The 25,847-nt window shown below is 40.2% G+C and overlaps 1 protein-coding gene across 1 annotated transcript; it reads left to right on the top strand.

Moving 5' to 3' along the window:
• LOC125893544 (tumor necrosis factor receptor superfamily member 11B-like) lies at window positions 1-25,267 on the top strand. Its single transcript, XM_049584275.1, has 6 exons — window positions 1-213; window positions 10,096-10,323; window positions 10,907-11,051; window positions 18,314-18,529; window positions 23,186-23,410; window positions 23,502-25,267. The coding sequence occupies exons 1-6, from the start codon at window positions 166-168 to the stop codon at window positions 23,894-23,896; spliced, it is 1,257 nt and encodes a 418-aa protein (XP_049440232.1). The 5' UTR covers window positions 1-165; the 3' UTR covers window positions 23,897-25,267.
• Window positions 25,268-25,847: the final 580 nt, after the last annotated feature.

The raw sequence follows: 25,847 nt of genomic DNA, 5'->3' as shown, positions 1-25,847 counted from the left end.
CAAAGGCAGACACAGAGAGAGGGCTGTGCACTGGATAACGAGGTGGGTGGGCACATGCGCTCCCACTCTTTCCCTCCCTCCCTCTCTCTCTCTCTCTGTAGCCTACTGTATAAGTACAGATGATGGAGACCCCTTCACACCGCAGTTCACTTTTACGCAGTGGAGATGAGCGCTCGGATACCGAAATCCAACCCGGCCATGAAACTGATAGTGGTGAGTACACATGAGTTTATTCAGCTTCTTTTTCTGCTTGGTCCGCTGAGTCGATCTGATCCGCTGGAGCACAGGGGGACATTTCTTACTGAAGGAATGACATTGATCTGTTTTGCGAGACATGGATTATTAGTGCGCTACATACGGTTCAGTTTCAGACGCATGGTAATCAGCTGGGTAAGGGCACTCGCCTCAGTCCAGATATATTCTCCCCAAAAAGATAGACATTGGCTCATCACGTGTCGCGCTCCTTCTGTCCAACATGAGTCTGTGCAGGTAGTTTGATGTTAAGCTCATCACGGGGGCCACTAATCAGTCACCTCTGTCCCCTGAAATGCAGTCAGTGTTTTAGATTTGACATTTTAGTGGCAGCTGATTCTATCGAGCTTGTTTGCAGCATCACTGGCACGAACCTTTCTAGGTTTAGACATGACGCATGATGCCCTGTGAGAGCTCATATACTTCATGCTCACTCCTTACACAGTACCTGTTTTACTTCTATTCAAAATGGCATGTGTGTGTGACGCACTTAAATGCGCATTAAGGGAAACTTCATCCACTTTGTTAGTTTCAAATATTTGCATGACATTTTCATTTGGGAAAGATATTTCTGTCTAGGCTTTCTGCTGTGGGAAACCAGCAGGGAATGGAGGGAAATACACCCAGTTTATGCAGAATGTAGACAAAGTAGCACCTGACAGTATAATGCAGTCCCATTTAGCAGCTCTGCAGTATAATCTTGCACAGGTGATATAAAGATTTGTTATAACTGTACTGAGATATTCTACTTTTTGGTGACTCCTGAGGCTTTTGTAGTGGATTATATCATATTGTAAGCTGCTAATACAATGTGTCCAGGTGCATACTACACATGTGTAAGGGCTATACAATAATAGGAGCTTTTCAAGATGAATAAAAGGGAATCACTCCAGTTTTGAGAATAGAATTAAACTATGTTTTATAATGGCAGTTGTTTGCTTTTGATGATTAATGGAGCTCATATTTCTTCCACCTTTTTATCTGCTGCCTTGAATACTCACAACCCACAAAATGGACATACAAACAAGATCTATGATTTCCATCAATGGTTGAGAGTTTACTTTAGTTCACATTTCATTGCTTTTTCTGTGGCACGTTTGAAATGAATGAAACTCAACACTCTCAAAATAGAGACGTAGCGTGTTGCCAGCAGATGGTGTTTACTGTGGGGTTGACGTTACACTAATTTGTTCTACAACGCTTCTCAAGGGATTTTAAATTTATGCCTTCAGGGCTGGAGCAGTTATTTCCTTTGGTGTGCTTTGCATGCTGTGCTGTGTTGGGGCCTTTGCAGATTTTGCATATGTCCATGCACAGATGTGTATCTGGGCAGAAACAGATCATACACTGTAGCAACAAAACACTGGACCCACGATCTGTCCTCGTAGCCTGCGTGTGTTTGTCTCTGTGTGTGCGTGAGAAAGAGAGAGAGACCCTTTGTTGTGAAGAGCATGGTCAATCAGTAATTTTGTTGGTAAGATGTGTTGCTTCTTCGTGTAAAGTAGGTGTATACAAGGCAGTAAAATCCAAATGAATGTGTGTGCGAGTGTGCTTTCTGACACCATTTAATGTGATATTAACCACAGAGTATTTCCTCCACTGCAGCACAGTCTGCACTCTACAATTTACCTAAAATAGGCAGCTATTTTGTTCTCACAATTTATGACGTAGTGTTCTCGTGTTTATCCATCATTCAGTTAGTCGGTCGGACAAGCATCTGTTTAGCCAACTAATGAGTCAGACGTCCAACCACTCAGTCAGTCTCCACTGTCAGCATCCAGGCCAATAAGTCAGTCACCACCACTCTGGATCCCCAGCACCTTTCTGCCTGTTGATCCGCCTGACAGTCAGCCACTTGCTCTGTCTGTTTGTAATTCTACCTTAAAGGGACACTTTGCAATTTTGTCTTCAAAACATTGTTTTGGCTCCGAGGTCCGACAGTAAATGCACCTCTTGCACCTGTGCGCTCTTCCTGTCCTCCTGCATGCTCCTGACTCATGTGGTTGCGTTCTGTCTGCTGCAAACACACACATTTTTGTTTGGGTACTTGCCCAGGGTGATGTCAGTGGAACAGACGTGGAAATTGGACAACATCATGTTACGCTGTCAGTCTTTTTGTGCAGACACATGTTTCAAAGTATAAACCGTAGTGGAGGAGTGAGGCTCAGGGGCAGTAAAATAATGCAGCTGAGATGTGTCCGTCTGATCAGCAGGCGGCCAACCAGCCGTCCAATCAGACAGCTAGCTATAGCCTGCATGTCAACCATCTATCCATACTAGTAATCCAGCCACTAATCTCCATTATCTCCCGCTATTATTATCGCTCATCTGTGCTCTCTTTATCTTTACGCCTCCTCTCCTTCACTCTCTGTTATGGCCGTTGGCATTAGCTGCACCAACTTCCCTAAACCTCACTGCAGGTTCACACGCAGGCAGGAGAAGCTACAGAGAGGTCACTTGGCCAGACTAACTCGGGTTTTTTTCTAGACAAACACTAGAGAAAGGGTGAGGAAGTGAATGTGACAGAGGGGGGAGGGAGACGTACAGAGAGGGTGTGTGAAAGTACAGGATCAACATGTTTTAAACAAACAAGCACAAACGTTTATTCAGAAAGCAACGATTACCTGTGGAAGTTTCTTCCGCACGCTCTACTTCCCCTTTTCCATCAACAGTAGTGCTGATAGCAGAAGCGTGTATGTAAGTGTGTGGGCGTGTTGTGTGTGGTACAGTTGTGATGAACTCATTGATCCAGTGTGTGTGTGTGTGTGTGTGTGTGTGTGTGTGTGTATCACTGAGTGGTTATCACACAAAGAGCTGAAAGACAATAGGCAAAAGAGATAGAGCTGTTAGTGTTATGATCACACTCTGGTCTTCATCTTTCTTTTATCTCGCAAATGGATGAGTCATATTAAAAACAGCAACACTGACCTGAAGCAAATATTTGTAGTGAAGGTTTTTCTGACACAAGGTATTACACAACATGAGGAGAGTTTGATTTAGATCCTATAGTGGGAATATTTTCACTGCTTTACCTTGTTGCAGACAGCCTTTTCCAACAGGGAAGCCCTTAACAGCTCCAGTTTCCCGTCTATGCTCTTGTCAGACTCACCAGACTCCATTGAGAAAAACAGTAATTTTAACTCACTGAACACGGGAGCTGCTGGTCTACCCCTGCCTTGATCAGTTGGTTAGTTTGTTTTGTGTGACTCTGGTGAATCTGAACTAACCCTTTTAAACACCAAAGTCACACAATAATGCAAACTAACTATCATATCAGGACCAGCAGCTCCAGTGTTGCAATGTTAAATTGCTGGTTTTTTTAAAGGAGTCTTGCTTAAATGACAGCAATTAACGGCTTCAGTTACCTACCAGAAATCCCTGTCTGACGGCAAGGTATAGCGGTGAAAATATTCTAAATACAGCATACACTTAAACTTGTATTTAAGTTTTGTAGGTGGGCCTTTTTTAGGGGGCTAAAATACGTTTCATTGCTGACCCTATCCGCAGCACTATGTTGCTAAGCTTCTGTATCTATGAATAAGTACCTTACACTCTACGAACACACTTCAAAGGATCTTAACGATCCCTTTAAAGGAGCAGTGTGTAGGATTAGGGGCATCTGGTGGTGAGGTTGCAAATTGTAGCCCACTGAAAACCCCTCCGCTCACATCTCCCCTTCCAAGTGTGTACACAACCTACGGTGGCCTTCAGGTAACATAAAAATGTGGCAGGCCTACTCTAGAGCCAGTGTTTGGTTTGTCCTTTCTGGGCTACTGTAGAAACATGGAAGTCTCTGCTCATTCTAAGGTAAGGACAACAGTTTCATAGTTTCAAGTTATTATAAGCAAATGAAAACATAGTTATGAATATTATATATCATTTTTGCCATTCGATCTTCCTATCAGCAAAATGTACTTAATATTAAAAGTACTTGTTATACAGCAAAATGAACAAATATATATATGAAATTATTAGATTGTCAGTACCTATGCATTAATGTTTAAGTTGTATGATTTGAGCTAGTTGAGTTTAAACTACTGTATTTTATACACAGTAGTATGAAGTTTAGTGCAGTGGCACCCAACCTATACGGGTTAGGCCACCTTCAAGTGGTTACAATAAAATTTAGGAGGTCATGAAATGATTAAAACCCCTTATACTACACATATTTGAAGTCATGTGCTGGACTTTTCTCTAATCTTGTGCTTTTTTTAGTGAAATGTTGCATATAATTTGACATTTTTGGGCCTTAAACAATCCTCTAAATGAAACCATGTGAGATGCTTCAAGGAAAAATCTTAAGTGCACTCCTTGAATAAATGTACTTAGTTACAGTCTGCTACTGGCTACACATACTGGATAGTTTTTCTCTATTTGTTTCAAATGAGTCATTATTCTGAAATCCCGGACTTCGGGAAGTCAACTAAAAAATCTTTCTGCTTTCACTGATCAACAATAAGGCTGCAGTTAATAATTATTTTCATTATTGATTAATCTGCATTTAATTTACTTAAGTAGTAAATCAATAGTTTGGATTATAAAAGGCCAGAAAATCTATTTTTAAGATGCCCTTCACAATTTCTTAAAGCTCAGCAAAACCAGCAAATATAACATTTGAAAAATTGGAACCAATGGAGTCTTGACATTTTTGCTTTACACAAGTTTAATCAATTAGCAAAAAAGAAGCTGATTTATGCTCTGTTTCTTTATTTATTCACTGAGTAATTGTTTCTGCCCTGGTCAACATGACATGGATGGTTTACAGTACAACAGCAGGCTGACTGGGCTCAATTAATTGACTGTACAGTATTAAATTCTTGGCAGAATTACATATGTCAAACATGTGCTCACACACATACGTAATTCATTTTTATCACAATATTTCCAGCTGCATATTCAAAACTAGAAGCACATTGTGTTTGGGATGATGAGATATGAAGTAAACATAGCGTGCATTATTGAAAATGTCAATATTGAATTTCATCAAAAATGATTATTATTGATTGTGTGATGACTGACTTCATGTGACGCAGCATGGCAGCATATCTGTCTCTGTCTCTGTATGAGTGGAGAACACAAATTCAATATTCACAGGACCCTGCAACACACACACGTGCACACACACACATTTCCAAGAGCTGGAATCCCCCGTCAGACCACCTGCGTTCTACAGTTAACTGAAGCCATGTGCCTGGTGGATAAGCTGGTGTAGTGTGGTTTGGTCCCTTTGTGCCATGGCTCTTCTCCTCATGCCATGAATTTGAAACTGACCTCGGGCTCTACACGAACTCTGATTCTCCTCTTTCTCCGCGTTTCCAGTGTGCTCCACATTTACTGTAACATAAAGCCTGAACCCTGTCCGTTGGAAGATATTTAAATGCTGCAGCTAATTTGTTCTGGAAGCATTTTAATATTTCCACAAACAAGACAAAGAAGGGTCACGTTTACTGTTTCAGAATGTAATTGTGATTGACTGAATTTGGTTAAGTTGCTGTCTGTCTGCATATGCTCGTCTTTGCACTGATTCCTTTTTGCATTTTACATGTTTTATTTTTAAATATTGTAGGCGATATGTCACGATAAAGCTGCCTGACATGCTCTTTTTGGACAGTATTTACTCAATTCACAATTAATGTTATTCATTTATTCAATCGTTTTTTACCCGCCTATTATCTGTAGATGTTACTCTCTTTACAAGCTCATATTGAAAGCATGTGTGATCATTTAAAGGCTATTTCTGTCAGGTGTCTGAGCTCTGTAGTTATGCTGCTACAGCCCATCTGTCATGCAGTTTCACCAAAGAACTCTGTCATCATTACACTTGTCAGTGGATATAATTTTGACAGCAGACAGGTCATAGAAGAACAAAAACCTGGCATCATTTTAGAAATTATGTCATTGAATATAAGAGATATTACAGGTGTGTCCAGCCAACAAAGTGATATATAAACACACTGTGAGCAACCACCAATAACATCAGACTGGATTTTTTACTGTGTCTCGCTTGTGCTGCCTGTTGCAAGAAGTCCGTCTCCGTTTGTGTATCGCCCCACTTTACAGACTGGAATACACTTGTTTGTTTCATTCAAGAGGATAACATCTGTTAAAAAGCACATGTTCTCTGTTAAAGACTTGGTAAAGGTCGTCTCTGCTCCGCATAAACACAAGGTTTCTCTCAACTCACTTCAAATGGGATTTACTGGCATGGATTACATAAGCAAACTGTGTCAGATGAAGCCAGTTTAACCAGTATAAATATGTAGTGTTTTTTTTTTATTTCAACCATTATTTATCCAGCGGAAGGCGACTTGATGCTTTTTCCGACAAGCAGCTTCACACTCCATCAGTCCATCAGTGCAGTAATTTACATAGCAGCTGCCCTGCCTTGCTCAAGGGCGTCCAGCTAAGGGAAGGTAGAACATTATCATTACCTCCGTACCTTCATCCATCCTTTCCTCCTCGGCTGGCCGTGCTCCACGTAGGATATGCTTCTCGCTGAGCTTAGCTCTGATGTTGTTAACAGTATAATTATGGCTGTCAGTGGCCCCTAGCTGCTGTGTAATTTGGGTTTCCAGCGGTCGTCCATGATGTCGTCAGATGGCAGCTTCTAAGGCGACAAGGAGGGTTAAAAGTTCAATATCTCTTTTAGCTGCTGATAGACGGATTCACACACACCACAGGACATCTCTCCAATAAGTTAATCCCTAAAAAGTTGACAGTTTTTCTTTTCCTCGGGAGCAGAACGCCACTGAACTGGTTGTTTGGGAGAAAAAGTGTGGGTTTGTCTGACATTGATTAATTTAAGACATTGAACATGTTTATCTAAAACTGTTTTTTATCCATAACATTTATATGTATAACATGAAAGGTTTGCCTTAGTTTAGTGATTGATTTTAGTATGAACAGCTTTTCTTTCTTGGTTTAAATAGGAAATGATAAAAGAGTTGATAACAGGGAGCAAAGGTATTACACTGGATGTATGATGTACAGTGACTTAGGGTGCAGTATTTCGTGTTTTCGCTTATTTCAAAGTGACTTTTAAATCTGATAAAGCAGAAAAGAAATCTCTCAGCTGTCATTTTATTTATCCTACTGAACATTACTGTCTCTTACTCGCAGTTGCTCTGCACTGTGCTGTATATTATAGCTGGAGTCTAGCCAAACTACTGTGCCGTATGAAGGATGTGAAAAACAATAGGAACCTGATAACTTCCACATGTGCTCGGGCTCACCGGCTCTTGTGACTTGAGATAGTCCCGTCCTGCCAGTAAACTCATCCTGACTCCAACTCAAGATTAAAATCGAAGCGACAAGTGTAACCGTACCTAGATTGCAGAGAAACCCCAGGTGACCCTCTGTCGGTCCTTCAGTTCACTCCACCCTCCTTGTTGTTTCTACACTGACTGGATATAGTCTCACAGCTTAAAGGAGCAGTGTGTAGGGTTTAGATTTAAATATATTTTTATAAGTGTGTAATCTCTGGAAACTACTTGTTGTGTTTTTGTTACCTTATAATGAGCCCTTTTTATCTAGTGATCAGGTCCTTTTCCAAGGAGCCTCTCACGTGCTCTGCCATATTTCTACAGTAGCCCTGAACGGACAAACCAAATGCCAGCTCTAGAGAATTTTTACTGTACCTGAAGGCCACTGTCAGCTCTCTACATGCTTGGAAAGGGAGGGGTATTCGGTTGGTTGCAATCTCCGACCTCACCACTAGATGCCAGTTAACCCTACACACTGCTTCTTTAATATTGTGTATATACACTTCTTAATTTGAGGAGCAAGGCTATGATTATAGGTTTGATTCCCGCTGGGGCCACCCATGCTACAAACAAACAGATGCAGCCATGGTACTGCTCAGTAAGTCGCTGTGGATGAAAGCCTTCCACCAAATGTTGTGCTCAGAGGTCAATAGGTTTTGCCGGGAAAACCGCTGCGCTTGCCATGCTGTTTGAAGCTTAGGTTTCTATTATGGTGTGTAAAACTCATTCATCTATTTTTACTATCTTTTTCAATGACCTCCGTCGCAAAAAGAAACAGAAATAGAAGGTCTTACTCTTTTTTCTTTGCAGCATAGTGCATCATTTTTTACAGTACAGTACAGTGTAATGCAATATTAAAGGGAACACAAATACAGGTACACATTAGCTGTACATGCAGATCAAAGCCGTAACATATGGCAGATGGGGGACATGCAGCTGTACTGCACACACTCATGAACATCAGAACTCTTTTCTGATGAAAAGATTTCTGCAGCTAAATATTTTGTAACATAATAGTGAATGAAAGACGCACATGTGCACACGCACACACACACACACACACACACTGAAAATAACACTCTTTCTCCCTGGTATTCATTTTGTCTCACACACCCGTACACACTGTGATTTGTGGTTGCGAGTTTTAAGGTAAATGGCATAAGTACAAATACACACACGCAGGAAGGAGATCAATGGTGTGTAGCGGGTAAACTGTAGAACAGAGTGGGTGAGTGTTTTGTATTCTGATGGTGAATGGGGAAAGCCCAGTAACCTCCAACAGTTCTCTTTATGAACAGCAGCCAGGAGGGGAGACCGCAGAGCACACAGACCAACACTGAGGAAGAGGATAATTGGACACCGACAAACATGCACATACACACACACATGCAGCAGCACACACATTCCTGCATGTGTGCACTCCTGCACGCACATGCACGGGTTGTGTTGTTTGTTGCATGAATTCATTCATTTTTGAAGATGCACAAACAAACATGGTGGAAAGCAGAAAACCACATAGAAGCATACACACACATACACACAATGCAAGGACGGCCTATTGTTAGTTTGTCCAAGCGGTGAGGATGTATCCCTGCCAACGGGAAAGTCCGCAGAGCCAATGGCTGAGGGACTTCAGGGTGGAAGGAGCCAGATGTGTGACATCTGGTCTGCATGTGGCCTCAACCAGCTGCATGGCTGCATGTCAAACATGCTCACCAACTGATATCTTGGATTTTGGGCCAAAGCTTTTCAGTTCCTGCTCAAGCGATGATACATGGGCTTGTTTTTGAGGCAAAAGCTACATTTGTCCGTCTCTGAGGCCTCGCTAGCAGCCACCCACTTTACAGTGTGTCCATAAGGACGGGTTTTTCTTAGAGGGGGGAGAAGATATATGGGTGTGGTGTGCTCTTGCTGCAGGGCGGTATTAAACCGCTGTAGATCAGCGCTGAATCACGTCAGATGCTTTTCAGCTACAAAGCGGCCTATCTTACAGAGCTGCTGACAGGGGTAGGAGACTGCTGGTGAGGTCAGAGAACACAGGACTCCACAATTATCATCTATAACCCTGTGTCATTCACTTTGTTTTAATTTAATATGTGCAGAACTGAAACATCTGAATTCGTTTTAAAGCTCTGGAAAACCATTAAGACTTTGAGAAACAAAGCCAAAAGTGCAATGAAATAAGTATGATCCTTTAATCAAACTTACAGTGAGAATAAAATCAAGCTCACAGCTTTTAGCATCAGGATTTGAGGCAACACAAAGGGATGACATTACCCTTGTGCAGTAATCCATGAAGCTGCTGCTCAATTTTCTCCTCTAACTCCCCGAACGGCTCTCTATAAAGCAAAGGAAATCACTTTAGGACTGTGTATCCACCAGGAGCTTCAACTTTACAGCTCTGACCTTTCTTTCAACTCGTTCCTTACTGGAAGCTTTGGGTTGGCAAGTGCTCCGAAATATGAAAAAAAAATATTTGAACCTTTAGCCAAAGAGGAGCTGTGCACGAGATGGGTTTCATTAGAGACTTTGTCGCAGCTGTTGACTCAGTGTACTAAAACCCACTTTCTTTCTCCTGCAGCTCTTCACAGCTTCTCTCTCCTGGGCCTTCCAGCAGCAGGACATACCGCCAAAGTACCAGTACCGCGACCCTGTGACATCTGACCTCCTGCTGTGCGACCAGTGTCCTCCTGGCACGGCCGTGAAACGACACTGCACTGCTGACACACCCACAGAGTGCCAAGCCTGTCCAGAGAGGCACTTTGCTGAGAACTGGCACTGGGGGGACACATGCCAATACTGCACCTCGGTATGTCTGAGACCAACAAGTTTCTTTGTTTTTTTCTCTTCAGACGTGTTTCTTTACTCCGTGCATTAAGGAGTGTGACTGTAGTTTTCATGAGAACCGCCAGTTTTTGTAGTGTCTCCTTAAGTGAATCATCCAAAATTGGCTCATATCACAGATGTTGAAATTCAACATCCCTTTAAAGTTTTTATTTGCCCTTCTGTGGTTGTATTTTACTTTCTCATTTGATGCATGACTATACTGTTTGTTTACATCCTGGCAAAGCATCTGTAATTGTTTAAACCAGTGTTTCCAGTTTAGTAATTCTCGCTGAAAAAGAAAGTTTTAATGGCCTCATTGTGGTAGTGTGATCTTCCCCCGCGGTTAAGATTCACACTCTCAATAAATTATGTAATATGTGTTGTTAACATGTCCCTCTTGAGGTGTGTTACATCCCTTTTCTAGTACGCCAGTTATATCACTTTATGTATTTCTGTATGGTAACGACTGCTTTTGAAGCAGCAGCATAACACACACCATGACATAACTAAATGAGTATGCCCTCTGTTCATATGTGCACATGCTGACTGTGGTTTGTCATGCTTAGGTGTGCAAAGAGAGACAGCTTGTGAAGCAGGAGTGTAACAGCACCCACGACCAACTGTGTGAGTGCGCTCCAGGTTTCCACCTAGTGGTGGAGTTCTGCATCACACACAGTACCTGTCCACCTGGCTATGGAGTGGCAGCTTTAGGTAAGACTGAGATTAATATTACATCATTATTATTATTATTGTCATGTTATTGTACAGTGCTGGCAGACTGTTTTTGTTTTAGAGAGGATATTTAATAAAGAATATGATTGGTTATTTTGTGGGTTTTCTGTCTATCCAGTCAGCATGTGAATTAAATTTAAAATCAGATTTTAAAAGAGTTGCCGATTAGAAGTAGGTATCCGTACTAAAACCAGAGATAATTAGGAATGCGGTCAGTACACTGCGTAAGAAGAAGAAGAAGCACTGGCTAAGTTCGGTGAATAAAAGTCCTTTTGCTTCAATGTTATCACTTAAATTGAAAAAAAAGTAAGAAAAGCGCAAAGAAACCCATCACTATGAATTTTATATTTCCTTTAACCTTCTAGTCTCATGCTTGACTCTTTCACCTCATGTCAAATAAGGTCAAGTCCAGATATGCTTTACCAGGAAGTGAACCCTCACGCTGTGTAAGCAGAGACACACATCAGTTACAGATCAGCATTTTCACATTAAGATGTTCTCCTTCTTGTATCACTGAAAGCTTTTCGTCTTCCTCTGATTCTGTGGATCAGATCAGTTCCAGATGCAGATGCCTCTTTTCGCAGAAACAGCTTTTGCCCTTTTTTTTAAAAAAAAAAAAAAAACTGACTGACTCTTTCCAAGAATGCTCACTTTCTCCGTCTTTCACACAAACAGTTTGGTTTGATGCTGGACGGGTCTGTAAAAGTGAAAATATAGAAGAAGAGAAATATGTTATGGCAGCCTAATTTTGGTTCTGAATTGTCTGAGGGGGCGGCACGGTGGTGTGGTGGTTAGCATTGTCACCTCACAGCAAGAGGGTTGCCGGTTCAATCCTGGGCGTGGGAGCCCTTCTGTGCAGAGTTTGCATGTTCTTCCATGTCAGCGTGGGTTCTCTCCGGGCACTCCGGCTTCCTCCCACAGTCCAAAGACATGCAGATTGGGGACTAGGTTAATTGGTAACTCTAAATTGTCCGTAGGTGTGAATGTGAGCGTGAATGGTTGTTTGTCTCTATGTGTCAGCCCTGCGATAGTCTGGCGACCTGTCCAGCGTGTACCCTGCCTCTCGCCCGATGTCAGCTGGGATAGGCTCCAGCCCCCCTGCGACCCTCAAGAGGATGAAGCGGTTAGAATGAATGAATGAATGAATGAATTGTCTGAGGTTCCCTCCTTATACCCGACTCTTTCTAGCAGAGAAATGTCGTATGCATACACGTGCCATATGTGTGTGTGTGGGTGCGTGTGTAAGAGAGAGAGAGAGATCATAAAACACACATTTATGCCTTTTTTTGCACTTCCACACCTGGCCTGCTCTGAGTTGGGGCAGTGTTGCCTGCAACTTGAGTGTTATGAAGTTACAGTCTTAATGCTGCAGCACAGAAAAATGTCATGTCTACATTCTGCTGCTCCACCTGGCTTAACCTTTGCTACGGAGCTGGAGTCATCAATGAGTCCAAAGTGTCCTAATTCTGTACTTTAAAATTACATTTTAGCAACTCTCTCTAATCACACTTAACCAAACAGTCTCAGCACAGGTCTTCTACTTCTTTATCTAATCAGACATTGAACAGTTGTAGCAATGGCTTGTCACTTGAATTAAAAATATCATTAATGAAATAAATTATGATGGTTGGACTGATTGAAAATACCTGACATGATTTACTGATTTACTACTACTACTACTACTAATAATAATAATCTTTATTTGTACAGCACTTTTCAAAACTTTTGAACATGGGCTAAAACCATGTGGCAGCTTTACTGTCAGATTTACTGTAAAAAAAGCAAAAAGAAAACAAAAGCCTGTTTTAGAGTGTTTTAAACGAAGACACTGAGTTTGCTAACCTATGTTCCTCACATAAGCAGATCCACAGCTAACTGAAAATGCCCGGTTTCCTTTTGTAGCGAGGGTCCTAACTGAGGAGCACACGCAGTGGCTAGGCTCATAGGGCATAAGGAAATTTAGAATGTATGTTGGAGTTAAATCCTGTTTTAATGGGCTTGGGTACTTGGAGAAAGTTGTAGTTCAGATGACTGGGAATATGTTGCATACTCTGGAAGGAAATTGCGTATGGAATTTTTTTTCCCATGAACTCCGTTATTTGCAAATACAGTATTTTGTAATTTTTAAAGAGCATAATTTAATTCCATTAAAGACTAACTTCTGTCACTGTCATCACCGTGTGACGAATATCCATCATATTCCATCTTGTCATAGCTTCTCACGCCATGAGAGCATCATTCTGCTGACATCATACAATCAGTTTCATCTGGGTTTGGTTTTAAGCTATACTTCCTCATAATCCTGCATGTACAGAGGTTTATCTGTCAGTTGAATTTTAACTGAGTCAAGTTGGGTTTTATCTGAGTTAATGAAGCTGACTAATTCACATCTGTTTTAAAGGCTGCTTTAAGTCATCTTTAATTACATACTGGTCATGTCAGCGCCATTCACATTCTTGTGTTCTCTCCTCCTAGAAAAGTTCATGTTTAGTCATTATAACAAGAGACTTTAATTAAATAATGACTAAAAGGGAATGAGGACGTTTTTAAAAATATGAGCTTGTATCTCAAATTAATGAGCTGTTATCTCAAAGTGATGACAAACTTAATCAAAATAGTGACTCACTGAATATCTCAAAATACCTTAATGCCTAATGAAAGTCCATTTTAGGTCGTAATTTTTAGATACTAACTCATAATTTTAGCAAAGTTTCTCATTGTGTTGAGATATCAAGTCATTATTGTGAAGTATTAAGTCATTATTTGGAGAAGGTTTCTTATTATATATCTTTTTTTTCCCCAATTAGTTTTATTCTATTTTATTCTATTTTTATCACACTGGCAGAAATGGGCCCCCTGACTCTTGACCACGATACCTGATCATAGTAAAACATATATTGTGGCTTCTACCAGAGATAATACTAAACTGTATGTTCTGCAACAGCGTCATCCTTAAACACATTTAAAATCAATCCTAACTGATAAATCTTGTGGGAAAACACGCCTCATTTTTACAAGTCAAGCTCAGTTTCAATAGCTGTTAATATAACAGTTGTTTATGACTTTATCAATTAAGAAATGCCAAAGGGGTGACTAACTGTCTGTCAATATAGAATGACCTGACATGTCTTACAAAGTGCGTCATCACTTGTTCCTCCTCATACATGAGTATGCATTTTTTGTCATAATCATAAATCATAAATAAAGAGGAAACGTTAAAAACACAGTTTGTTTTGTGTCAATAAAATGGAATAACCTTTCCTCTAGATTCCTGAAGCTGCACTTCCTCTTTGAATTCACTGCAACTCACTGTGGCAGAAACCTAAATATATTGCTCTAATGGATTCACTGTTGCAAGAACAGAAGGGTTCACAACCAAATTACCTTTCAAACACTCACAAAAAAATATTGTAATGGTGGATTTCTACTCTAAATGCACCCATAAATCAAATTAAAAAAAAAAAATCAAATATTTTTGTGATGAAAATCCTTTGTTTTTGTATTCCAGTGGATAAAGAATCTGAATATGAGAAACCATCTAATGATAATAAGTAGTCTAAACAGACCTTTTTTCAACAACAACATTTTTGTGTCATATTTGTCATCACTACTCAGAATATCCTTGATTTCTGAAGTTTCTCCAGAAAACAGTAAGTTCAAAAGCTACTGAGATACATTTAATCTGTATTTAATCAAATTACAAGTTGAGTGTATTATAAGAAAATTGAATCAGATGGCAGTAATTGTAGATCTAGACATCCTAGAAAAGTTAAGTCCACTGGAAGCATCTGAGCGGGTTAAGCTCGTAGACGCCTGCACATTAATTAGACTAGTACTCAAATCTCTGCATGTGTGCATGCAATGTGTTTAAGAAACACTTTTCTGGCTTGAAGAATGAGAACAATTTTACTCAACAGACTAGAATGCCCCTAATGTCTCTGTAAAACTGACCCAACTATTACATTCCCTTTAGCACAGAGTACAATCTTTTTTAGCACATTGCAGCACCAGACGCAGTCTTGGCTAATTATTAAGCCAGATGCAACCAAGGATGTCATTATCACGGTGGATATCTGACCTGATAATTCCTGCAGATTCTCTCCTTGGTGCGTCAGCAGTGATTGTGGGCAGCTTAAAGAGACGTTGATGCTGAATTTCAGCATTCCAGTGAAGAGAATCTGATATTTCTGCTGGAACCACAGAACAAACTGGCACAACACTTCTCATGATCTCATCTTACACACGAGACCAGATTCCAGCCGCTGCTTAGATAAAACAACGTTTTCCGTGGACTCTGGTTATTATCTGACCCCTGCGGCGTTGGCCTTGCTCTGTCGATGACACATCTTTTTCCCAGAAATTCCTCTAACGTGGATCTTTCAGCAGACCTAAAAGTCCATCAATACTCTGCAGACATGAGACAGCATTTCAGGGGATTCCCCTTCCTGAAGGACTTATTATGTAATGCCTTGTGGTTTAGACCTTTCAAACCACAGGATGTTAGAAAACTGACGGTCCCGTCTCCCAACAGTACATGCCTTTTATGTATCACAAAATTTTTTTTCCAAGGAACAACTAATAAATGCACAGATGAAACAAAGTGATGTTTCCTTAATGTAAGGGTTGCAACTGACAATTATTTCCATTATCATTTTGTCTGGTAATTATTTTGTTGACTGATGGATTATTAATATTATTATATCTATGAAATTAAATTAAATCAATAAAAGATCGAGAAAATGCACTGAAAAAAAAAATCTAAGTGGATGTAAATGCAGCATAATTAACTCTGTTTAAAAAGATGATTTTGTATCTGTACATAAATATGTCTATTTTAAAGTTAATCTGCATTTGTTCAATGCACAAGACATTGTGCATTTTATTTCTTGATGCTTTGATCAGCTACAATTCATGCAGCAGGTCATTTTGACACACTGAACTGGGAACCACTGAACCACCGATATAGTGAATACTATAACAGTATCAGTAATGGTCCCAAATATACCGAAGATCGTAATATAAACTGTAAGTGTCATCAATTATCTAATTAACCCTGTAAACAACAAGTAATTACACTATCAGAAAAACAGCTTAAAATCATTGCAAAATACTAGTCTTGCTTGATCTACATAATAAGATTAAGGTTAATTTAATTTTAAATTAATTTCTTAAATACAAAAAGTTATGTAGCTCATACACAGACTCGTCCTGCTTGATCTACATAATAGAATTAAGTTGACTTTGCAAATTTCTTTTTACAAACAAAAGTTATATAGCTCATACACAGAGTAGTCCTGCTTGATCTTCCTAAAAAAATAAGTTGACTTTACTTTGTAAATTTCATTTTTACAGACAAAAAGGTATGTACTTTATACACAGACTAGTCTTGCAAGATCTCCATAATAATCTAATGCAAAAAGTTGTCTTCATTTTTTTAAGAAGCTCAAGCTAGATGTTTTTATGAGCGGGTCAATAAATAACTTGTTTTGAAGAAATCTAATAATTTAAAGATTTGTTTTAGAATTGAACCTTTAATTAGCCTGTTGATGTCCCATTGAGTTTTGAAACCTTTTTTCAGGGGAGACCTGGCCAAGATGGCAGCATTAAAATTTGCAAACAAAACAGATGGGGGAAAAAAGACTTACAAAAGATAGTAATGTTAAAATAAAGGTAAAAGTGGGCTAAGACCTCTCGCAGAGTCATTTAGAGTTTAGAACGATCTTGAATCTCTCCAGGGAGTTGTTATTATTAAGTTCACTTTATCATAGGACAAAGAAAAGGAGCAAGTTCTCACAATTTAGTGGCTGAAACTGAAAGGTTTTAATCATTTTTGCATGAAAAATGATAATAAAAATAGCTGCTAATCAGTTTTTTCCTCAATCGATTAATTGACAAAGCCATTCAGCTCTTCATTGTACATATAAGGATGTTTTTTCTACCATACATTTGCAGCCAATCCTGTCAATTAATTAATTCCTTATATGTAGACAGCTGAGCTAGCAACTCTGCGTTAGTTGACATCTAAACCTATATTTTATGGTAAAGTGCTAACATGCTGATTCTGCGTTCACAGAGGAAATTCTGAGAAAACGAAGATTAATGCCAGCATATTACAATTACGCCGACACATTCTCATGTACTGTACGTGCTTTGTCACCAGCGGTGCAGGAAACATTAACTCTCTGCTGTATGCATATCCGTCAGTGGTTTCATGTTTTATTGCTAAAGTGTGAAACTGTGCCACAACAGAGGAAGACTAATCAAAGGTTAAATCAGATAAGACGATGGCTCGTCCTCCTCCCACGCACTTTCACTTCTACGCTTCAGAGATAAAAAAAATAAAATGCGGATGTGATTACAACACTAGTTCCACTGCATAGAAATCGTCATCGTCATGCATGCTACAGGTCACATACCAGAAGATCTTAGGGTTTACTGTAATGTCATGGTGGTATGATTAGAACTTGTTGAAACATAGTAAACCGTCACTGTAAGTGGAAAAGAAGGTTTCACGTGTGATGAGCTGCTGGGTGAAAAAAAAAGAGGTTACATTGTGACCTTTAATGACATTATGACATCACAATGGCAACTTTTTAAATGATGAATAATCTCACAAATGAATAAATACTATTGAATTCTTATCTAACAATCTCATATAAGTCACTAATGTTGTTACCTGATCTGTTTAAGTAATTTACATACATTATGAAGTCATTCAAATGTTTTAAAGTGATCTGATTATCTCAAACAAACAAACAAACAAAAGCTGATGTTCTAAACTTATTTTTTTTATTGACAGATTTGTAAACATTTTCACTCATGTGAGTCAACCTGAAAAATCAGCTGACAAATCACTTTTTGCGGTTATGTATTTCCCATTCAAAAATAAGATACAGAAACTAAGGAGGCGTTGTAATGAGTAAGCCCGCTATGAGTCATTTCCAGAATCACTCAGTCATCTGTCGTCCTGATGCGTTGTCACATGTCACTGTGGTCATAGTTCCTGGAATCACATCATTTTGATGCTTTGATCAGCTATCAGTTCATGCGGCAGGTCATTTTGAGACGCTGAAACTGCTTAGACGTGTAGCATTTATTTTTTATCATAACCAAGAGAACAATCTGTACGCCTGTTGTTTTTTTTCATAATATAATAAATTGAACTTGAACTGTATAAATTCTGCCACATTCACATTTTCATTCATAAAATCAATACATCATCCTGTGTGTATCCCCTCTAGGTACACCGGTGAGCGACACTGTGTGTGAACGTTGTCCCGCTGGTCATTTCTCCAGCAGCGACTCCTCCACCGAGCCGTGTCAACCCCACAGTAACTGCTCCAATATGGGCTTGAAGACACGGAGCTGGGGGACGTCCACTTCAGACAGCCTCTGTGGCCCTCAGGACAAGACGGCAACACTGGAGTGTTCTCAGCATCACACTTTGTGCCACACTGGTGAGACATACACACTCTGCAGTGGGAGTTAATCACTAATTGGAACCATGTGGGAGGTTTTAGGACTCATGCAGGCTGGAATCAGGGTCAGAGATGCACTGATATGACTTTTTCACTCCTGATACCAAAACCTGGGCTTTGGTTATCTTAGAATTAGACTTAGAAAACTTTCATATCCCCAAAGATGCGATTTGTGGTGAAGCAACATAAATAATAAACATAATGTAAGCACAATTAAAACAGAACAGAACAAGACAATGAAAATCCATGATCACAATCTGTCAATGAATAAGACATACATTGCACATCCCCATATATTCCTCCCAACCCTTACCTTACAGTGCATGTTGCCTCGGCATGGCTTGTTGAGTTGGGTAATTGCCATAGGCATATATGACTTTGTAGCTCAGTTAGCTCTGATCTTAGGATATCTACTGTAAAACTTCAATTAATATCCTGGGCTATTATTTGCTTAAATCACTGAGAAATCACTGAATTTGAGGTAACCAACAACCCGCTTTTATACATCTGAAGAACCTCTAATAAAAAAAAGAAAAAAAAGAATTGGCAACCAGATCAGGGGCCATAGTCACGAAGCTTCCTAGTGCTAAGAGTTGCTCCTAGTGATGAAAACTGACACTTCTGAGGAAGGCGAACGTTTCCGCCGAAACATGTCAAGTTATGTAACATCCTATAACATGAAAAGAAAATTCTTAGAAGTTGTGATGTTTCCTCAGAATAGGTTCTTGTGAAGATAAAAGTTATTCACAAAGCATGCTAGACCTTAAAAGAGCTCCTAAGGTGAAAAACTGTGAGGAGTAGAGAGGAGGACTTTGAAGTGGCTTAAGAGCTTTGTAAGCAGAGGAGAAAATGTTGGAAGGAAGGAGAGGAAGGAGAAATATCCTCCAAACACTGGATGACAGTGAGTAAATGAAATGCTGCAGATTAGATCATGCAGGAATAATATTTGTGGTTGATCTCATCAGAGACATGCACACATTTCCCACCCAATGCAATAATGCCATAACACCAGACATAAAATGATCACAATACTGAGATATTTGGAGAACTGTAAAGATGCAACAGTGCAGCAGTGATGACTCAAGTCTGTCTGACCCTTCCATTAGCAGGGTGATCACATGAGCAATTAACACTTTCATAGTCAGCAGTTCATTTCATTTTTCACTGGGTGTCCACACCTTCAGGCTCACAAAAGGGCATGTCTGTGACAGAATGTTTGTGAATATAGCCTCAGGCGTCTAGTTGAAACAGACCTTTATTTGTCAAAATGTGTAACCACACCAGGCTAATAAAAGGGACTGGGCGTTTAATTGAAACTAGGCTTTTAAATGAAGTGTTACAGTAAATCTGCAACCAGAAGGGAGAGTCTGTGTGTGTCCAGACAGACCTTGACTTACTTTGCTGTCAGCCTGGTCAGGTTCAGGTGGCACAGATTGGCCCGCTGCACCCCATTATCTTCAAACAGGTCTTAACAATTTTTCCTAGTTTGTTTCTGTGACTAATTTTGGAATATCCATACCAATATACAAAACAAAACCAAAGAAGGCTTTGTACAATAGAGAACAAATTTTATGCTCTGTGTGAAGTAGTTCAGTTTTGTAAGAAAATACATGCGCCGTTGGCCCTTTTTAGAAATAGAATTGACACACTGATCCCAGGAAAGCTTGTGGTCAATAGTAAGTCCAAGGTAGTCGATTTCCTCTTCTCTAATCTTACTTAGAGTGGGTGGTGGGGGATTGCGCCTAAAATCAAAGATCAGCTCTTTGGTCTTGGATGTCTTCAGACTGACATGTGGTGCTGATCCATAGTTCTGAGTCTGGCTCTTCTAAAGCCATGCTGAGGACCAATCTGATAACAGTGTCATGTTATTTAATAAGCTGTATGCCTCGCTGTGTGGAAGTGACTGCGGTTAGTCTTTTATGTGTAAGGCAACACCAGGCTTGATTTACTAACTTTGCAAAACAACATGTAATAAATATATATAAAGATATAAATGTACTGTATTGTTGGGCCTGTTCAGTAAATCAGTCAGCAGCAAAATCTTTAAAATTAAGAGGTAGAGATATTGCCTAGTTGATGTACAACTTGTTGGTTTAGCCAACAGGAAATACCTCCAGACAGCTAACATCTTTGTTGTTAGTTCCTCTGGCTATGCGGTCCACCAGGCGCGCTGCTGATGCATGACGCAGTATGTAACATCTAATCAGACGGAAACATATAATGGAATTGAATAGATTGTGACACATTGTCATTGTGACACATTGTCACTGTTACCTGATAGCAGCTCTCTGCGTCAGTATTGGCCTGATATCTGAAATCAGTATCAGATCAGTTCATCCCTTATCAGGGTAGAGGTTGTTTGTACACTGCACACACAGAGAAAATGCACACACACACATGCACGTGATGATGTTTTTGAGCAAACCTCAATTGTCAACAACCTACAATCAGCCAGAGCTGAATTATTTCAGACATTTGGTCATTTTCATTCCTGAAGGCAGGGGATTTCCTCGGTCAGGTTCGTTGTCCAGATTCCATTATTTTTCCAAATTCTTGCGTGTCTGTAAACCAACACAAGAGAGAAAAGCCAAAGCGAGGGGTTGAATGGGATGTTTATGCCACTACTGTCATAATGACCCCATGATGGATCAATTACTCCATTAACTGTCACATCCTCAAACTACAATAACAGAGGAAACTGAGTCAAGCACATAGAGACACAAGGCAAGCTGGTAAGTCTTTGTTACTCACACTTTAAATATGACAGATGCTGACAATTAATTTGAGAGGAGAAGCTTAAAATATGACACTGGATTCCCAAAGCCGGAGAAACCGCAGTCACTGAAGAACACACACATACAGATGTAAAGACCCTGGCACACTCGTGTACACTGTACACTGCACTTAGAAGGAAACACAAAGCTGTTGTCCCTCAGGGAGGGTGATGCTCTCCTCAAACATTCATTCACAAATTGTCTTCCTGCGGACTACACAACCACAGATTGTCTGCAGCAGATCCTGGAACAGTTTAGCAGTTTTTTTAACAGAAAAAAAAAAAATTGAATGCAGTTGGGATTCCCAAAGTTGCTACGTGATTTGAAGAAACCACCAGGACGTCAATGTCAATTACAGAGCCAGCCTCACTTAAATTATCCAGACATCAAACAAACAAGCCTAATATCCTTTTCACATTAAACTCAAAATACTACACCGACATCGGTTAAACTAAACTTTTGTTTTTTCATTTACTGGTGTTCCTCATGTTCTGCAAGGCAATCAGAAAATATTTTCACACAGACGCGAACACAGAAAGGTTTCATAAACGTATTTAAGTTGTAATTTCACGTCGACAGTTTCACATCATCTTCAGCTTTGACTGTTTTTTTGCGTAACATAAAAACCCAGCTCTTCGCAAAATTACACATTTGCCTCAAAGGGAAGACCCACAAGCCCTTGGTTAGGTGTTTGCGTGGTGCAGCGTTTCTCAGCAGCAAAGTGCAGCATGTGTCACCTCCGCTCACATAGGTTTAACATGCAGCTCTGGTGCTGCTCTGCTTCGTGCAGAGCAGCACAGACAGGCCTGGTTTGTCTGACTGATGTCAATGTTGGTTGTGTTCTGTCAACTGAAAGAAAGCAAATCCTTGTTTCTACTGTGGCCAAATTACAAGCCAACAGTCTGAACACACACACAAGCACGCGTAAGCAAATCCAGACATATTATAAGCTAATGGGACTCTGCAGAGACCAAAGCATGTGATTAGAATCTATTCTGAACATCACATGTGCACCCCAAATGAAACCTCAATGAAGAAATTATTTAGATTGACTTGGTCATCTGTCTAATTGTATTATGTTTCCACTGCTATGAAGCTGTTTGTTTTTTGTGTGTTTGCTGCAAGACATATGAGTGAAATAAGCAGCCAACGCTACAGCTGAGCATGTTGGCCTTGGAACAAGGACAGTCTCAAAAATACAGATTCAAACAACCATAATTTGTTACATCACAAATGTACAGAACAAATCCCATCAACTTGTGGGGTGGGGATTTCCATATCATTAGCAGAACGTTATGGGTAACAAGGGGTATCAGAGAAGAAGCTAGGTATAGCTACGTATCAATATTTTGCAAGCTAAGATTTGATTTCATTTCAATTTTGTCAGACCTAGTGATCTGGAACAAGGTTTATCTAACATCAGCAACACATTGTAGTCCAGCCGAAGGCTCATGCTATTTATTATCATTACGTTTCTTATGTCTTATGTTAAGCTGCAGACGAGTGGCTGAGGTGTGAGTGGAGATAGAGGCGATGACTAACTTTCATATTTATTAAGGGCACAGTAAAAATGAGCAAAATTTATACTGGTGAATAATTAACTTTGGTTTACTCAGCCCGCCAAAATCATCGTGGGGTGAGGATAGCTGCGGTCGCTCATGCGTGACTAAGTTCTAAGCGAGGCAAAGGTTTAGAGTTACTTCTGAGTCATTTTAAGGCATGTAAAAACCTCTAAATATGCAACTGTGATGAACGGAGATGTAGGGGTTTGATCGATGCCAGTAGGGGAACTTTAATAAAAATGTTTTAAAGCCCACTCTCCCTGACCGTCTCTCTGTCTGTCTCTTACAATCTCTTCCAGATGTGACCCTGTGTGAGGAGGCTGTCTTCCAGTCTCTCTCCTCCCTGCGACTGTCCTCAGTGCCCCTGGAGCGGCTGTTGGAGAGTCTTCCCGGGCGGAAGGTGGATCGTAAGAGCCTGGAGAGGCTGAAGAAGGCCTGCTCTCCCCAGCAGCAAGTCTTACAGCTGCTGCGGCTGTGGAGGGAGCAGAACAAAGACCAGGACAAGATGTATGGCATCATACAAGGTACAAAAAAAGAGAATCTGCATTTATTTATTTTTAGCCAATCATTCAAGTCCTGCATTTGTGTATTAATGTTCGAACCTCGTCCCTCCAGGTGTGAACCACTGCGAGAGGAAAGTCTCCCGCTGCAACGGCCTAAAAAACCTGACGCTCGACGACCTGCTGAAGGTCACCAACAGCCTGCCGGGGGTCAAAGTTCAGCAGGAGGATGTCCGGGCCGTGGTCTCTACCTGCCTGCCCAGGCAGTACATCCTGCAGCTGCTTCACCTCTGGAAGACAGCAAACTATGACCTAGATCTAGCCAAAGGTCTGTCTCACAGTCTGAGGGTGCTGCGCAGCCAGGGGGCGCCACGCTATCTGCTGAAAGGCCTGAAGAAGATCAGCCGCATCATAGGAACCACCTCTGCGCATAAAATGTACGAGAAGATGTTTGTTAGTATGCTTCACGATGAGTCGTGTTTTAAGGCTCATAAGCCATTAAATGAATAGGGGTTTGGAAGGTACGAACAGGAATACATGCCATCTAAAACAGACACTAATGCATTGTTCAGATAAAGAACACACAAACACAAAACACTTAGTGAGCAGGGGGAGAAATGTATGTGAAAGAGTAACAGACATGGGTAACATGATAACGTCAGGTCTTTAAGATATTGCCAAATGATATCAAGCTATGCATATAGTGCCTAACTGTAACGTAAGATGAGGAGGTAAATTCTTCTTTGTCTTTCTGATTTTCTAGCAAAGCCCGATGCCAAAATAAGGACATTTGGATTAAATGCGTTGCCGAGGAATGCAAATAACTTCACCCTCAGTCTAAAGCATCTGTCTGCCGTGATGAATCTAAAAAGGGGTGACGATAAAGAAACAAAAAACTATCAAGCATCTGTGTACTCCAGGCAGGACAAAAGTAAAAATTTGAAAGAAAGGTTTCCTGGGAACTTTTTGACCGGAGTCTGTGAAAAATAAAAAACTATTTAAGATGTAAATAGCACACTATTTTATGGAAGATAGGCTGGCAGATGTTGTGTTTTTATTATTATTATTGTTGCTTTCTCGCTGATTGAGAGGAAGGATTTGGTTTCATAATGAAATACGTGTATTTTCTACAGTTTTCCTTTGTTTGTTGGTTTGTTCTGGACTGCTGGCAAGTAAAGCTCATCAGATTTCTTTTTTTAAAGTGTCAGCTTTATGAATGTACAAAGGAGTGCAATTGTTTTCTATTTAAAAAAATAATAATTTTACTTTCTGAATATGTAAAGGCTTGTTTTTATTACTTTATCAGAAATACTGGATTCCAAATGCTGCAAGTTCATGAAGTGATATTTGTGTTATATTTTGTTTTATCACTTTTATATTATTAAATGTATGATCTGTATTGTATATATGCCTGACTGGTCCTCTTTAAGCTTGTGTAACTTGTGAACACTAATGTCAAATGATCTGATTAAAATCAGTTTGTTAAACTTGTTTTGTTTCTTCATACATAAGCAACTGGATGTGACCTATGAAATGAGATGATGAAAGATTTTCCAGCTGCTCTTTATTACTCACATGATGAAATGGGCGTATCCAGGGAATGGTCTGAGGTGGCTCTTGGAGTGGCCACCCCATTATCCTCAACTATGTTTGGCTATCTGCCCGGTTAGATGCCGGACCTTAGTTTGAACCATCCATTAGACAAGCAAACCTGACTTTTGTTTGTAGGTGCAATTCAGCCTTCAATGAGCCTGCTAAAAACCCAGAATAAAGCCCCTTCCCCACTGCACAGAAACCAACTTACACCCGCTAACATCTGGCTTTTGTATTTAATGGGAAAGGTTACAATCAGCATTCACTCAACAACAACTGTACAGTAGTCACGGGTATTTATCGGCTCCAGCTTGGTCGGCTTCAATCAGCAGGGATGGAAATACGACACCCGGGTGGACACGCTAATTTTAGCCCCATTCCCGCCACGTGCAATGACAGTACGCCACAAAATACCGTCTGAGCAGTGCTCAAACATTGCTCCAAAATTTAGTCAGCACAGCACAGTTTGAGAGAGAGGCTAAATAAGTAAGAGATATAACCGCTGAAACATTTTTACTGGCCTCCATGCTGCTTTCTAATGTTGCCTTTCTGTTATTCTAACTGAAAGACATATACTCATCTGCCCTGGAACTGTGTACACAGCTCTGGTCTACTGGAAATGGGAAAGTGCTCTGTCGCCTACCTTTAACGGATTTACCAGCATTTAAAAAACCCGCATACATGGCCTTAATTTTGGTGAAAAAGGGTATAAGAGGACAATTTTGGAGTGGAGTGGTCGCCCATGTATGTCGAGAAGACTCTGGAGAGTCCTTGCTGCTTGACTACACCTGATACACATATGGCCACTTGTTTTCTTTTGTATGTAAAATGCTTTTGGAGGTACAATTTTTTTTTGATTAATAAAGTT

This window comes from Epinephelus fuscoguttatus, linkage group LG8 (assembly GCF_011397635.1).
Source record: "Epinephelus fuscoguttatus linkage group LG8, E.fuscoguttatus.final_Chr_v1".
Classification (NCBI taxonomy): domain Eukaryota; kingdom Metazoa; phylum Chordata; class Actinopteri; order Perciformes; family Serranidae; genus Epinephelus; species Epinephelus fuscoguttatus.
The sequence above is the reverse complement of the archived record's forward strand: the minus strand, read 5'-3'. Positions and strand labels throughout refer to the sequence as shown.